We start from the raw sequence: 17,694 nt of genomic DNA, 5'->3' as shown, positions 1-17,694 counted from the left end.
TATACTGGACCTAATTCAATAAAATTTACAAAATATGTGATTTGTAGGTATTACGGGTTTGACATATATTTGATGCTCTTATTTTTGGATCTCATTTTACATTTCCTCGTTTTCATTATAAGAGAGAAATATTTTTTCAGAAAATGATGAACAAATGATAATCCCCTTGCTCAAATACAACTTTACAAATGACACGCGGGCGTTGTCACATGACTAATTCACGCGAAAATATCAATCAAACAACACGATGATGCACTTTCAGCTCTGTCATTGCTTTCTATCTATCTGTCATTTCATCCCCAAAAAGACATTTCTGAAACCTAATCTGAAAAATGCATAGCCTGTATATGTCACGAAATCCATGTCGACTTCCGGTGTGCCTGTAATCCGCTTCCGGTGTGCTTCCAAACGACTTCCGGTGTACCTGCAATCCGCTTCCCGTGTGCTTCCAAACGACTTCCGGTGTACCTGCAATCCGCTTCCGGTGTGCCTGTAATCAACTTCCGGTGTACCTGCAATCCGCTTCCCGTGTGCTTCCAAACGACTTCCGGTGTGCCTGCAATCCGCTCCGGTGTGCTTCCAAACGACTTCCGGTGTGCCTGTAATCCGCTTCCGGTGTGCTTCCCAACGACTTCCGGTGTACCTTCAATCCGCTTCCGGTGTGCCTGTAATCAACTTCCGGTGTACCTGCAATCCCCTTCCCGTGTGCTTCCAAACGACTTCCGGTGTACCTGCAATCCGCTTCCGGTGTGCCTGTAATCCGCTTCCGGTGTGCTTCCAATCCACTTCCGGTGTACCTGCAATCCGCTTCCGGTGTGCTTGCAATCAACTTCCGGTGTGCCTGCAATCCGCTTCCGGTGTGCTTCCAATCCACTTCTGGTGTAACTTCAATCCACTTCCGGTGTACTTCCAATCCACTTCCGCCGTAACCTCAATCCACTTCTGGTGTGAAACTTTCGTAGGTGACATTAATGTCCAACATTGTGCAACATTGTGCAACATTTAAAAAGTGACCTCTTACATTAATTCAAGTTAAATACTGAGAAAGACTGCGCAACATGTTTCAATGTGCCATTCTGAGAGAAATGTGTCTTTAATCTGTCATGCACTACATTCATACAACTTAGAGGCTGCTTATGCGTTAACAATCCACAAACCATCGCTTCTCTCACTTATTCACAGCACAGAACAGCATTACTTTTGTGTCACGAGTTTCATAGTTACATATGCCAATTGTTAGTATCAGTAAAGCCTATGAAACGCAATTATTATTTTATAGTTCAAAAAGTGCGCTGAGAAATGGGAAGATCTATATAAATATAACGTATACTATTCCACAAATATTATTCATACCCATCGAACAGTGTTGCTCGTTCTGATTTCCAATCAATCAATAGTGTCTGTCTTTGTGGTTAAGGCATCTTTTGCGCATTTATTAAACTGGAGATATCATACAACGTGCAACGTACGTATAGTATTCAATTTTAGGCCCCAGGAACAAAACCCGCACTGGTGGTTAACGGGGGATGTTGCGGGCTTATCACCTGCAAATAAATTAGCCCATGGCCAGACAAACGATCCCGTACGCCCATAAGCCAGAAAGTATTATTTCACAGCGCTAACGTGGCCACCAGTAATCTTATTCATCTCGCGCTATATCCGAACATTTATTAATAGAAAGGGGGTTTTCCAGACAATTCACACCCATCTGCAAATCCAATTTGGGCTACTTTGGGGGCCTTTCGGAAGTTCTCGTGCCTCCAGCTTCGGTCCGCAGTATCTTGTCACGGCTCGCTTTGGCCCGGGAGCACCCTGAGTGGGTGCAAACCCCCTTTTTGGGAGGAACTCTATTTCTAAAGAACTACTTACATGCTACATGAACCCCAAACTCAACCCTCAACCCGAGCCAATCCAATCGCTCTATTTTCGTCGGCCGACGAATCGCTTTTCTCCCTTTCCGTTCTTTAGCCTCGATTACCCGGGCCCCGCTTTTACCCCGCTTCGGCCCCGCTTTTACGCCTATAGTTACGACTTCGCTTTCGAACACAATGTGGTAACAAATATTCTCAATTAACTTGTCTTGTATTATCTTTCATTTCATCACATTTTTCTTATTAAAAATATATTAAAAAAAATTAAGATATACTGAGTCTACTTCTGGTCATTTTACTTCTTACACCTGCATGGCGTATTTATTTTTTGTTTTTCTTGACATTTCGTGTTGTTGCCCTTCGATGCAGCTTTCGCTCTCTTTCCAATTGTCACCATTTATTTTACACACCGTCTTCGGGTTTAATCCTGTTTCTTTATAAATTTCAATATATTAAGTTGATTTCAAGATATTAAGTTGAAATTTCAACTTAATATCTTGAAATTTCAATAAAAATAAAATAATATAATTGCAAATGGCCCTAAAAGGCTTTCGTAGTTGTCTGTAAAACAAATAATTTATCATTTTACTTTATTTTTTGCAGGAACTATTAAATACATGTAGAATCTAGTTCCATCTTTTTCTACTACTTTCCACTTTTCACACAATTCCACCCCGACTACACCGGCTGCACCGAGAGCATCTTGGCTTTGCACCGACCGCCCAAAAACGCAGTTTAGATAGCCGGTACCAAGCCACTTGGAAGACACCGGCTACATCGAGAGCATCTTGGCTTTGCACCGACCACCAAGAAACGCAGTTTAGCCAGCCGGCACCAAGCCACTCAAAGGCCACCGGTTACATCGAGAGCATCTGGGCATTGCACCGACCGCCAAAAAACGCATTTTCGACAGCCGGTACCAAGCCACCCGGAAGGAAGCGGAAAAGCACCAATCACAAGCGAGGTAACTAATGCCAAAGGCCGTCATTTCCTCCATCGGCTGGCCATGGCGGAGCACGTATCTGACGGTCGCTGGCTGGCATCACCACACCCAAGCGCGCTCGCTCGGTCTTTTCGCATCTGCATCGACGGAGGGGACGATTATGCACATGCATCTGAAGGTAAGTTCATTCATATATTTCACTCCATGTCTTTTATTTCCCGCACAGAGCGGCCATTCTGTCAAACGGGGACGAAGCATGTTCCAAACCTTGTCCTCCCTTGGCCATTTGCAACTTCTTCTTTCATCACAGAAAATGTCACCTGTTTTGGCCGCTCTCTGGTGAACGTTGGAAGTGTTTTCGTGGCGAAGAAGCGGGCAGGGTGCTTCCTGTATTCTTGTGTGGATGATAAATGCCTACCTTCACACACTGACCACGCCCTATAACAGTTTAAACAATAACCATATTTCATCCGACATAAGAACGGCACTGTGCTATCATTAATCAACATGCGCCATTCATCACGCCCTTCAGTGTAAAGAAATCTAAGTATTCAACTACCGTATTTCCAACAAAAACACGTCCCTTTATTATGAGTATGTGTTGTATATAGAACTTTTGCTCTGTTGGAAATGTATTTGCTCCAGGCCCCACCCCACATTCAAACTAATACTGGTGTCTCATTGCTGGAAATCTTGCCGTGAGTAATGCTTTAAGCCTGTATCATTTGTCTCAATGGACTAAGGGGAATAACTCTGTCAGTCTTCCAGGTTCAAGCAACTTGGCGTCCCCTCATGACAAAATGCGTTTACCTCATTGACTGATGCAGCTTTGTCAGCCATATTCTTATCAATACAAAGATACTGACCCAGATTCCTTCATTGTTTTCAGTCAGTCAGTCAGTCAGTCAGTCAGTCTGAGTGATTGTGAGCTGGGTTACATATGCATTCATTATACTCCATTCATTGATCAAGTTGTTTGTCTTTATTCCATTGCTGCTGTACAGGCCTGCCGAACAGATGTCACACAACCTCGTCCCTCTCCCCCCCGGCTCCCCTCCCTCCCTCCCCTGGCTCCCCTCCCAATCCTGTCATCGATTATAACTTTTAACATCTGCTTTTTGTTCCAAAAACCTAATGTAAAAGTCAATAATATTGTTGACATCAGTCTCTTTGTGTTACCACTTGATTGTAGCCATGTAACAGTTCTGTAATTATTCCAGTATCATGAACCAGGAAAAGTGACATCTTTATTATGACCTTTATATCGCATTTTCCAAGAAATTGATGTTTTGGTTGGTTACCAAGGTATCAGAGCATTGAGTGGTGGAGTAATTATGTTTTAACTTGTTTTGGTCGTGAATCACTTGTACTCATTGTGTTGGACATTGTTGCAGACTCAAGATGTCTGTGTGGCGCAGACACAGTCTCCTGACACAACTTACCACAGCCCTGATATTTTCTTCTTTATGGAAGATTGTGAAAGGTAGGCGATTTTATACTTTGGACTCCTTGTACTCAATAGTATGTTTCATGTAGTATACTGTATTTGTGGTATTAAGCACACCAATAATAATAGCAAGAATATATCTGGAATTCCAAACAACGTTCCGTTTGTTCCCTCGGCAGTCATACTGGGAAAGAATTTGTAATATTGTTCCAATTAGGGAATTTGTTCTGTCTTTTGCTGCAGACTTGGGGTTGAAAATAGATAATCCCGAAATGGATTTACAAGACAGGTCCTTTATTGTGTGTGTATATTACAGCAATGGTGAAGGAGAAACTGTCATTGTCAACAATGCAGTTTACTGGGCCCACCTTAATTAGCGCTAATTGGCTCAGGCTGTTGATTGTGGCACTCAGTTCACAGTTCGTTGTGTTAGGGTAGGGTAGGGTAGGGTAGGGTAGGGTGGGGTGGGTTACCTACAACCAGTAGTACCCCTTTACGATCATTGGTTAGGCACCCCTTTCCGATCAAGTACCCCTTTACAATCATTAGGGTAAGGTACCCCTTTACAATCAAGTACCCCTTTACAATCATTGGTTAGGCACCCCTTTCCGATCATTAGGGTTAGGTACCCCTTTACAATCAAGTACCCCTTTACAATCATTGGTTAGGCACCCCTTTCCGAGCAAGTACCCCTTTACAATCATTAGGGTTAGGTACCCCTTTCCGATCAAGCACCCCTATGCAATCCTTAGGGTTTAGGTACCCCTTTCCGATCAAGCACCCCTATACTATCCTTAGGGTTAGGTATGTGGTAGGGCATGGGTTAGCTATCTGTTTTATTTGATCCAAAGTCATTTATGGAAAATCCATACCATTTCTTTCAAGTTTCGAGCGTTGCGATGTCTCTGACAACAAATGTAACTTGTGGTTTCAATAAGCGCCCCCTACCTTTGTCAATTTGCCCCCGGGGTGCTTACTACTGCTGACATTTAGGACTTTGTTTATGTTTTTTGTTACAATTATCTTGCAACCATGGCAACATATGAAACAAAGGATTCCAGAGAATCTCTTTATTTTCAGTAGGAATCTAGAGTTGTAATAGTTTTGTAGACTTGCATGCGAGATTTCCAATATTTCTTCTTCAGTGTCTGTAGGAGAGACGAGTGCTGTTGTTCGTGACAAAGTATGACACCAAGATCTGAAGTGTTTCATCACTACATGTCCATATGCCATGTCCATATGCCATGTCCCAAACTTGATTATTTACTGCTGTGGTGATGCTGGAATATTGCTGCAACTTTCATTCATTCACTCACACACATGCTTATAGGTCTGGGATAGTGGGAAGTCGATGGTTCCATCCCCTGGTGGCGGTGTCATTCCAAACGATGGTAAAGGATGGTACTTGTTGTTAGGATGAGGTTTGGGGTTAATGGAAACCTTAACGATGGTTTATGAAACTGTTATCTTGGTTACAAACTCAAGGTCCGGTTCACCAAGAACTTGTTTGTCTTTCTGTCTTGTTGTGAGCGTGGTATTGGTGGCACAGTTGTTTGGGTATTTTCAATTTAGCTGTGCAGAGTTGTGTCCCTTAGGCATGCCTGCCAGGGAGAGGAAAGTTGGTGGTTCGAAATAATCTTGTGTCTCTTTAAGACTCCAGATCATATAAAACAATCACCCCCATTCTGTTTAACCCCTCATAAGATCCATCTGATAGAATTCATCCGATTCTCAGCTCCATCTGATAGAATTCATCCCATTCTCAGCTCTGTCAGCCTGATGTAACTGGAATACTGTTAAAAGCGGCGTTAAACCCAACTCGCTCACTATATATAAAATCTATTTTTCTAAATATAGAACATTTCCGCTTACTTCTCATGAACAGTGAGTGAGTGAGTGAGTGAGTGAGTGAGTGAGTAAGTATTACATTACTTGTGGAGTGTTAACAGTACTCCTTTATATGTGTCTATGTCTATGTACTGCAGTATTAAACACAGGGGCAGTGGGGTAGCCTAGCTGACATTTAGGTCTATGTTTATTTTGTTGTTGTTACAATTGTAGCAGTTTAGTGCATGTCGTTTTAGAGCAAACAAATACATACTACGGGGTTGAGGTCTTTTTGCAATGCGATATCATACACCCTGAAACACATAATTACACAATAAATAATAAGTAAAACATTGTCATTAATGCTAGATACATAGCATAGGCTTATTACAAGTAAATATTTACATACATCAGTCATCCTTTAAACACTAGATAGGCTGAACCTTAAACGATTATATTAGCACATATACAGTAATATACATGATCCACAATACCGACATTCAAGGTAGATATCTCCTTGACTTTCATTTGACTATAATATATACACAATATATATACATAACGCTTACACATTCTGCATAAACATATACAATTCTTTAAGACAGAAATTAATGATATGATCTTACATTAAATGTGGTCATCACAATTAGATTACATCTTAAGTCTTAGACAAATATAAATAATACAATGCATACCCTGTGGGTGATACAAGGGTGTCATACCCTGTGGGTGATACAAGGGTGTCATACCCTGTGGGTGATACAAGGGTGTGGATCCCCACTGCCACACGTATGGCAACACCATAGATGATCTGAATTAACAATGCATAGACTAAAACACTATTTAACATATAATATATTGAACAAAGTAATACACACATTTTATTTACAATGATTTGCATGTATCACCTCTGAATCTGTACATTACAAAGCTTTTTAAAACACTCTTGAAGTAAAACACTTTCACACATATTTCATGGAAGTGATAGAATACATTTTAGGGATAAAGTATGGGTGTTTGGCTTATCTTATGCAGATTTAAATATTTAGACATAATCAACATTTATGTTAGATTACATACATTTAGTTTACTTCATATAACACTTTAAACATACTGTATTATTTCAATACAACACAAGATAGAGCTTATAACCATTTAACTCACCTGATTTAATATTATCTCTTTATGCTTTGCTGGTCTGAGCAGTTCTGTCAGTTCATATGCTGAGAGAGTATGCAGTGTAATCAAAGCATGCAGTTTAACAATAGGTGTTAGCTTGGCCAATCAGCAAATGAAGCTTCTGGCCAAGGGGCAGTCAGTAGGTAAGACAGGTCAGATACACTTTGTTAAAGCTGACTGAAACTGACAACTAGTTATATATAATAAATATACGTAGAAACCTAAAATGAAATTAAAACAAATATATACAAAAAAACTACATCAGCCACACAATTGTCTTGCAACCATGGCAACATATGATACAAAGGATTCCGGAGAATCTCTTCATTTTTCCGTCGAGTACTTACACGTACATAATACATGGAAGCTGTTTCTGCAGGTGGGATACAGAGTGGGCGTAGTCAATCATTACTCCACACATAGAGCACCTGTATAACTGTCAATCATTACTCCACACATAGTGCACCTGTATAACTGTCAATCATTACTCCACACATAGAGCACCTGTATAACTGTCAATCATTACTCCACACATAGAGCACCTGCATAACTGTCAATCATTACTCCACACATAGAGCACCTGTATAACTGTCAATCATTACTCCACCGATACTGCACCTGTATAACTGTCAATCATTACTCCACACATGGAGCACCTGTATAACTGTCAATCATTACTCCACACAGAGAGCATCTGTATAACTGTCAATCAGTACTCCACACATAGAGCATCTGTATAACTGTCAATCATTACTCCACACATGGAGCACCTGTATAACTGTCAATCATTACTCCACACATGGAGCACCTGTATAACTGTCAATCATTACTCCACACATAGAGCACCTGTATAACTGTCAATCATTACTCCACACATAGAGCACCTGTATAACTGTCAATCGTTACTCCACCGATACTGCACCTGTATAACTGTCAATCATTACTCCACACATAGAGCACCTGTATAATTGTCAATCATTACTCCACACATAGAGCATCTGTATAACTGTCAATCATTACTCCACACATAGAGCACCTGTATAACTGTCAATCATTACTCCACCGATACTGGACCTGTATAACTGTCAATCATTACTCCACACATAGAGCACCTGTATAACTGTCAATCATTACTCCACACATAGAGCACCTGTATAACTGTCAATCATTACTCCACACATAGAGCATCTGTAAAACTGTCAATTATTACTCCACACATAGAGCACCTGTATAACTGTCAATCATTACTCCACACATAGAGCACCTGTATAACTGTCAATCATTACTCCACACAGAGAGCATCTGTAAAACTGTCAATTATCACTCCACACATAGAGCACATGTATAACTGTCAATCATTACTCCACACATGGAGCACCTGTATATCTGTCAATCATTACTCCACACATGGAGCACCTGTATAACTGTCAATCATTACTCAAAACATAGAGCACCTGTATAACTGTCAATCATTACTCCACAGATACTGCACCTGTATAACTGTCAATCATTACTCCACACATAGAGCATCTTTATAACTGTCAGTCATTACTCTACACATAATGCTCCTGTATAACTGTCAATCATTACTCCACACATAGAGCATCTTTATAACTGTCAATCATTACTCCACACATAATGCTCCTGTATAACTGTCAATCATTGCTCCACACATAGTGCACCTGTATAACTGTCAATCATTACTCCACACATAGAGCACCTGTATAACTGTCAATCATTACTCCACACATAGAGCACCTGTATAACTGTCAATCATTACTCCACAGATACTGCACCTGTATAACTGTCAATCATTACTCCACACATACTGCACCTGTCTAACTGTCAATCATTACTCCACACATAGAGCATCTGTATAACTGTCAGTCATTACTCCACACATACTGTACCTGTATAACTGTCAATTATTACTCCACACACAGCACCTGTATAACTGTCAATCATTACTCCACACATACTGCCTCACTCCCTACTTTTGTCAAATGGCCCACTTCACTAAATATTTGAGCCCTATACATTGATACATAATCAACAGTAATAACATTGTAAATAAATAATTATGTGTAACATTTCATTTGCGATGCAGACATGATGTCATGTTTCTTGTCATCCTTTTGATTATGTAAGTTATTTATAAGATTTCCATTGTGTTGATCATTGCGATAAAATTATGACTCACTCACTCCATTGTGTTGAACCTGTTTTCTACAGTTTAGACAGTAATGATGAGAATCAGTGTAGGTCTCCGTGTTCCAGGGACAATAATGATGAGTGGGTGTGGCATTCTGACCAATGGCAAGGGAACAAGGAGGGAGTACGGCCAGTACAACCTGGATGAACTCACGGTAAGTGATAGTAATAGTAATAGTATTAAACTCTATCATACAAATTAGCCTTAATAGTATTAAACACTATCATACTATACAAATTAGCCTTAATAGTATTAAACACTATCATACTTTACAAATTTGCCTTAATAGTATTAAACACTATCATACTTTACAAATTTGCCTTAATAGTATTAAACACTATCATACTTTACAAATTTGTCTTATTGGATGGTCAGACTCGGTGACTTGGTTCATTGCATTGTATCCCAATTGCATGAATCAATGCTCATGATGTCAGTCACTGGATTGTCTGGTTCAGATTTGATTATTTACATATATTAGCTGAAATATTGCCGAGTGCAGCGTTAGGCAACAAACATATATATTATGCTTCGGTATGCATAAACATGTTTCCACAAATTTATTTAAATTATTTATTTTGTTTATTTGTACATGAAATGTTCTCCATGGTTGTTTATCTGACCTTGCAGGAAGGAGATATTATTGGTCTGGTCAGGAAGAATTGTGGCGCCCTTCATTATTTCATCAACGGCGTGGATCAGGGCATCGCCGCGCCAAGCACACCCAGACCGGCATGGGGCGTGGTGGACCTGTACGGAATGGCTGTGAAAGTGACGATGCTGGACCGAGCGGACCCAGCGTACCCCAACAACCCCCCGGTCCCAGAGCGGCGGGCAAACAGCATCTTCCGTCAGTACCCCGATATGTATGATGAAGAACCATTGGAAGGTAGTGCCATGCAGTGATGGTACCCTCAGCTCATGAAGGATGCCAGCGTCTTTTGTTACTTACAGGCTTAGGAAATACACTTGGGATGTTTGGTTAAGCTAGAGTTGTGTCCCCTTCTATGCATGACAAGAGTTGTGTCCCCTTCTATGCATGACAAGAGTTGTGTCCCCTTCTATGCATGACAAGATGGGCAGGACATAGGAATCCAATCCTCTGTGTCACATGACTTGACATTGCTCAAATATTGCTACAACTTATAAAAAAAGATCAAGGGCCCTCCAGTCAAACACCCGGCATGAAAGTGTTTATTTGTATGGCTTGTTATAGATTTGAAATTGGAACTTTCGAGGCTTGTTGTCAAGGTCATTCACTGGTTATGCTTGCAGCAATAGAAATCGGCACTAGTCCTATAGTCCTTGCAGAACTGCCCAGTACTTAGGTTTCACAAGGATTAGTGAAAATTTGCCTTTTTAAATGATATTGCGACATGTTATTATAAGGCTTTATAGTGGACTAATAAAGGTATTTGTTTCTATCGCTGAGCTGGGACCAGTTGTATGATGTTTGACCCTTGGTCGTCCTTTTATGGTATTAATTAAGAATTGAGTCATATTTCTTGTGTTTATGACGACTTTGAGAAGAGTTAAGATCATGTATTCACATCTCTCCTGAAGGTGACAGTTGCTGTAAAAGGCGACTGCTTGTCGTAAGAGGTGACTTAAGGGATCGGTAGTGAGGCTAGCTGACTTGATGCATGTCATCGTATCCCACCAATTTCATAGATTGATGCTCATGTTGTCAATCACTGGATTGTCTGGTCCAGACCCAATTATTTATAGACCGCCGTCATATAGCTGGAATATTGCCAAGTGCGGCAAAAAACAAACAAACAAAAAAAAACCCTGGTATAAGCCCTGGAGTACCCGTCTTTCTCAGTGTTTCATTTATTCATATCTCACCTTCTGGTCCACAGAGGAGGATGGGGAGAAGCTGCTGTTCAACCCACACTGTGGAGCTCACGCTGCAGTCATCAACAGCCACCGAACTGCCCACAGGCCAAAGTAAGTCCACACTTGTGTTCTGGTTACTGGTGGCTTATAGCCTGTGTTATTAAACAGTTGTAGGTAATATTGTTATGCCCAAATATGTTTGACAAATTTGTATTTTAATTTATAGCTAGATAGGATAGATGGATAGAAGTATCATTAAACCGCCCACATGTTAACAGAAATCAGCGGGCCACTGTAACTTGATAATGCCCTCATATTGCTTAACCACGGGCCATTATCACGCCCGTTGTTAGGTGACGTCATAGGATAGGGATAGGTGACGTCAGGTTCAATAGTGACGTCATCTGGTTTGTTCTATGATGTTTCCATATTTGTAAAAGTGGGTCAGTGAGATTTGTATTGATTGCAGTAAATGTTTCAAAACCGATATCGTTGTTTCTTTTTATTTGATAACAAATTCCATCTATTTTAGATATAATAACTGTAACGCTATTTTTCAGGGCATTATCATTTTGCCTCCTTCGTCGGGAAGTTAATTGAAGACTTTGGGCTTCTGCAAATTATAATGCCCTGAAAAATATCGTTACCCTTATAATAACTTTGTATTCATGATGCAATTGTGTATATATATCAACTCATTCTCATTGCTTATATGACTGAAATAATGCTGATCCGACGGTAAATTTTAACCCACTCACTGACTGTTAGTTAGGAGTTCTGCAATCAGGATGATGCAAAATTCCATCAATGAGTTGATGAAGTGACAGGAGAATGGAATTGAGATAATTGACTGCTATGCCCCCTTAATTGAGGATGATGCCTCGGGCAGCAAATATCTCGTCAGGTGTAGAACTGTGTCATAATTGCTGATGCAGCCTTATGCAATAATTACTCACTCTCCACTGTATCACTGTCATCTGTCCCGAGGCGGTCAGGTAGCCTAGTTGTCAAAGCGTTCACTCGTCACGCCGAAGATTCGTGTTCGACTCCCGACACGGGTACAATGTGTGAAGCTGATTTCTGGTGTCCCCTCCTGTGATATTGCTGGAATATTGCTAAAAGCGGCGTAAAACCTCACTCACTCACTCGCTCACTCACTCACTCACTCACTATGACCCCCTCCCCAACAAAGTTAGCGGGGATGTAGAGACGGACACTGTCAAGAGTCTTTGTTGTGTTACGATTTAAAAATCATTTCCTTATTTCAAAAAGTGGCACACCAGTAGACACTGCAACAAACAAAGCTGTAAAAGGATTCATTGTAGATGTATTAGAAACTCACCAGAATTTAAGGGTCAGCATGCTCACGACTTTTGTATCTCATCTGTACTGGGTACCTTCGTCTTAATGAGTGAATTGTGCAGTGCTCAAGGATACAAAATATGCTCAGCCTTCACATGCTGGAAGATGATTAAAACTTTGGTTATCAAACAGTCTTACTAAAGCCGACAAGTTTTTTGGAGATGTTATACATTTGTTGTTTAACACCGCACTCAGCAATATTCCAGCTATATGACGGCGGTCTGTAAAAAATCGAGTCTGGACCAGACAGTCCTGTGATTGACATCATGAGCATCGATCCTTGCAATTGAGATAAGATGCCATGCATCAACTAACTCGGTGAGCCTGACCACCCGATCCTGTTAGTCGCTTCTTGCGACATGCATAGTCGCCTTTTACAGCAAGCATGGGTTGCTGAAGACCTATTCTACCCCGGATCTTCAGGGAGATGTTTGGCCGTAGCTCTTGTATACAACCTCTTCCTCAAGCAGGTGGATAAACTGATAATTTAAAATATCACATTTCATTGCATATATCATTGTCTTTGACAGTGGGCAGGGATATAGATAATTCGCCTTCTTTTTTCAGTGCTCTTGATGACTTCAACAACGGTGTCGTGCTTACAAATCGCTGTTTGCGAGCTAATGAAGTTTTCGAAGTTCGACTCGAGAGAATGGTTGACAAGTGGGCGGGGTCTATTGAGATCGGGGTGACGTTACACTCCCCCGAGGAGCTGGACTATCCCTCCACGATGACCAACATTCGCTCAGGCACCTGGATGATGACAGGGAACGGCGTCATGCACAACGGAACCACCATTATTGATGAATATGGTCAAAACTTGGATCGCTTAAAGGTAGATGTATGTTATTTTTATTGCTTTTTGAAAATATTTCATATCTCAAACTTTTAAGATAATTTTGTAATAGAATAATAATGGATTACTTATTTTTACGTAATGTCAACATGATTGATTAGATGAGTTGGAGAGCATATTCAGCATCATTTTATAGGAGTTCGTTATTTTCACCCGGTCTGCAAGAAAAATATGTTTCTTATTGCAAGGAATTTCCCTCCTCAATTTTGGATGTGGGTTGTTTGCAATCGGATCATTTTTATGGCCAATATTATGTCTACAAGCTGTCTGCCAAGCCTTGTAATAAACATTTCTACTCATGGTACAGAATATGTATGGCACATTTATTCTTAAATGTATTCAAAAACAGAAGAAATATCTATTCATTGCTTGTCCACGTGTGCAAGTTTTACTGGTTCGTACATCTTCCCATAACAAGGGATTTAACTGACTTTAAAAGTCCAGTTTCCACACCTGCCGAATTAGGCTGGAATTATGGAGTTTTTGGCTGGACTAACGAGTCTATGCAAAGTCCAATCGAGTGAGTGAGTGAGTGAGTGAGTATGGTTTTATGCCACTTTTAGCAATATTCTAGCAATATCATGGCGGGGGACACCAGAAATGGGCTTCACACATTGTACCCATGTCGGGATTCGAACCCGGGTCTTCGGCGTGACGAGCAAACACTTTAACCACTAGGCTACCCGACCACCCAATCGACATCTAGTTCATAAACAACATGGCAACTGCGATACCGATTTCGTTCGATTGCAGGATTTGCAGAGCATATGCACCGCCAACTGGGTTTTGACAGATACTTACCAAATCATTTCATGTTTTTTATGAAAGTTCTTAAGTGATTTAATGCCAATATAGTTTTATGACAATAGAGATTTTGATTGTGGATCCAGAGCTCCAGATAAGCTGCGTATCTGCGTAAAATACGCATCAAAAATGCAGAAATACGCAGTAAAATCAAATCCAAGCGTATCAAATACGCAACAAACATTACAGATTCCCTACAAAAATAAAACTTGTCCGTATCATCAAAATATTATGAAGTAACCCTGAGTATTCGATAAGCAAATCAGCAACTTATTTTGAAATTATAAACGGACATTCCGTCAACCTTGCCAAACTCCACGATGACAGTTACATCATGATCATTTGCCATCACACTTTCTTGTGGAAGTATCGTGTGTTGTTTAGTCCTATAAAGCTCTCGAACCCACATGACACCAGTTTGCAGGGACTAGATGAATAGTGTTTTTAAATATTTAACTTAAATACCCACATGTGTAAAAACTAGTGGGTAACAGAAATTTGAATACCCAGATAGAATTACTGATACCAAATGATTTTAAAATGCATGGGTAAAATACCCACAACACCAAAAGCTTATCTGGAGCTCTGATTGATCAGATGGTCTTGACTAGGCACCGTCATTTTTTAAAGCAAATGCAAGTGATATGAGGGGTGGAATCTGATTGATCAGTAAGATGGACATAGAAGGGACATAAATCGTAATAGTCACTGGTGGTGCTACAATTGAGCCCAGAAATTCCAGCCGAGTTTGGCAAGGGTGGAAACTAAAATTTTAGAGTCTGTTATCTCCCTTGTGTCGGGTAGATGTGTAGAGTCTGTTATCTCCCTTGTGTCGGGTAGATGTGTAGAGTCTGTTATCTCCCTTGTGTCGGGTAGATGTGTAGAGTCTGTTATCTCCCTTGTGTCAGGTAGATGTGTAGAGTCTGTTATCTCCCTTGTGTCAGGTAGATGAGGTCCGATGTGTATGTTGATGCTTCAAGTTCACTCAGTATCATGTAAGAACATCTCCTCCGTCGTGTACCACACGTACATAATACATGGATGCTGTTTCTGCAGGTGGGAGACAGAGTGGGCGTGGTACGCAAACCAGATGGGACTCTGCACTTCTTCGTCAATGGTGTTGACCAGGGTCCAGCTGCATCCAGTGTTCCCGAGATGGTGTACGGGGTCATTGACCTGTATGGCCAGGCAGCACAGGCTACAATAGTTGACCAGTCAGGTGGGCAGTAAAACATTAGCATGACTCCAACTCCTTATTTCTAGTGCAGAAGCCGACATGTTGCTTTTAGGGTAGACATGTATATTGCCAGTCCCTGCCCTTGGTGATTAGGAGATAAACATACTGTGTTTTCAGTGTATATGCAGAGCTAGGTTACCTGTAGATATAACCCGTGAAGACCCGGGAAGATCCTGGGTAGAATTGGTCCTCAGCAACCCAAGCTTGTAAAAGTCGACTAACGGGATCGGGTGGTCAGGCTCGTTGACTTGTTGATGCATGTCATCGATCCCAATTGCGTGCATTGATGCTCATGACATCAATCACAGGATTGTCTGATCCAGACTCAATTATTTACAGACTGCCGTCATATAGCTGGAATATTGCTGAGTGCGGCGTCAAACCACAAACAAACAAACAAACAAACAAACAATCATATATACGATCATATAAAACTTTACTTAGCACTGAACAAGTTACCCTAGCGACTATGAAGTCATCACTCTTGGTGCAGCCATCTTGAATGAAGACTGGCTCTTGCAAGATCTTTTCAGGCTTAAAAATATAAAAGAATTGGTTCTCGGGCAATGACTTTTGAAACTATAGTGCCGTGGGTGGTGGTTTTTTTGTGTGCTTGTTCAAACTAGTATCAACCAGATAAACAGTTGTGTACCATCAACCGGGGAAAGGGACTCCCAACATAAACAAGCATACATTGCAACCATCACCATAACACAAGATGCACAGTAAAGCAATGCACATGTAAAGGGAGGTAACTGCGTGCTATGTTGGATCGCATTGTTTTTAAGTATCAGGATTTTTTGTCAAATTTAAAATGGAATCAAAAACAAAACATGCCGCAGACTTTATGATGATGCAGACGGTGCATGAGAACCAAGACTATTATTTTTTTTAGCCTTTTGTATTTACAAACTAACCTTAACAGTTAACATTTGAATTACTTTTTCTACATGTGTGTCTGTTGGGCAAGTGATGGGGAAAGCGTTGCTGCCTTTACTGATGACCCGTGTTGTTCTGGGTGTTGTAGAAGTGCTGAGTTCTCCTGACCTGGAGTCCAGTGTCTTCACCGATGTTGACGATGTGCGGTTCCACCACCTGCACGGTCACAATGCCACCGTCCTCAACAACGGCAAGACTGCCGCCAGACCAAACGCTACGGGAGAGTTCAATGATGCAATCGTGATGAGCAGTCGTCCGTTGAGAGACAACGAACTGTTCGAGGTGGTCATTGAGAGGATGGTTGACCGGTGGTCAGGGTCGATCGAAGCAGGTGAGTGACCGTTGACTGTAGCTGTCTGTCTGGCTTGTGTGGTCAAGCTAAGCTGTGTACTCTTCAGAGGAATAAACAACATGACTGTTGAGAGCTTCACTTAGTTTGGTACGGTATATAAGGTCTACAGTAACAGAAGTTGATCGAAAACATGTGTTTTAAAGAATTTCTCAAAATGGCTTCTCCAATAACCACTGTTTCAGGGGAGTCCCAAGTATCCAAGATAAATTTCAGTTTTATCAGTGGGGAGTCAGTGTGTTGAAAAGGTCCAGGACATATTTCTTGACAATTACGAAAAACTTACTGTGTCTGTCATCCACTGTGACATTGCCGCATGGGAACAGCAAGCATAGGTTCACACATAGGGCCATGTGAAAATCAAACTGGGTCTTTGGCTTCAACTATTAGGCTACCTCTGCTTAGTGATTAAGCTGAAGCTGCATGTGTTTCCAGGGATTTGTCTAGACCTCAGAGGTCGATACTCGGCTCTAAATCTTCAGCAAATGTCATTAAACATTTCCAAATTGGATTTAAAGTTCTCCCCTTTTGAACGGGATATTTTCATCTTTCAGTGACACACAAAAATGATTCTCATAATATGTCAAGTGTATATTTAGATAGATACACATATCTGATACCAGGATCAATAAAGGAAGAGGCTTTTATGCAGTTTCACACTATTGCATTGACTGCAATCTTCAAATACTAGGTTAAAATACCTCTGGGTTTAATGAAAACAAGAACTTGATTTCCTTTGCCAATTTGCCTGCCATGGTTAAGAATCCAAGATTATTCCCTTCTTTACATACATTCACTGTCACTGCAGCAGAGGATTCAGGGGAATATA

General features: G+C 40.9%; 1 protein-coding gene across 5 annotated transcripts in view; it reads left to right on the top strand.

The window, feature by feature from the left end:
• Positions 1-2,864: 2,864 nt before the first annotated feature.
• Positions 2,865-17,694, top strand: part of LOC124118109 (neuralized-like protein 4) — a 44,708-nt gene continuing 29,878 nt past the window's right edge. For 2 of the 5 annotated variants that reach the window (XM_048394435.1, XM_048394432.1), the window contains exons 1-8: positions 2,865-2,992; positions 4,209-4,297; positions 9,545-9,633; positions 10,110-10,368; positions 11,342-11,429; positions 13,248-13,515; positions 15,397-15,559; positions 16,605-16,847. In XM_048394435.1, coding sequence (XP_048250392.1) covers positions 4,216-4,297; positions 9,545-9,633; positions 10,110-10,368; positions 11,342-11,429; positions 13,248-13,515; positions 15,397-15,559; positions 16,605-16,847 — 1,192 coding nt within the window. In that variant the 5' untranslated portion in view covers positions 2,865-2,992; positions 4,209-4,215. Of the gene's footprint in view, positions 2,993-4,208; positions 4,298-9,544; positions 9,634-10,109; positions 10,369-11,341; positions 11,430-13,247; positions 13,522-15,396; positions 15,560-16,604; positions 16,848-17,694 lie in introns of all 5 variants that reach the window. The other 3 variants (XM_048394434.1, XM_048394431.1, XM_048394433.1) reach the window with 2 other exon arrangements.

Source organism: Haliotis rufescens, unplaced genomic scaffold (genome assembly GCF_023055435.1).
Source record: "Haliotis rufescens isolate VD_foot unplaced genomic scaffold, xgHalRufe1.0.p SCAF_13, whole genome shotgun sequence".
Lineage (NCBI taxonomy): Eukaryota > Metazoa > Mollusca > Gastropoda > Lepetellida > Haliotidae > Haliotis > Haliotis rufescens.
The sequence above is the reverse complement of the archived record's forward strand: the minus strand, read 5'-3'. Positions and strand labels throughout refer to the sequence as shown.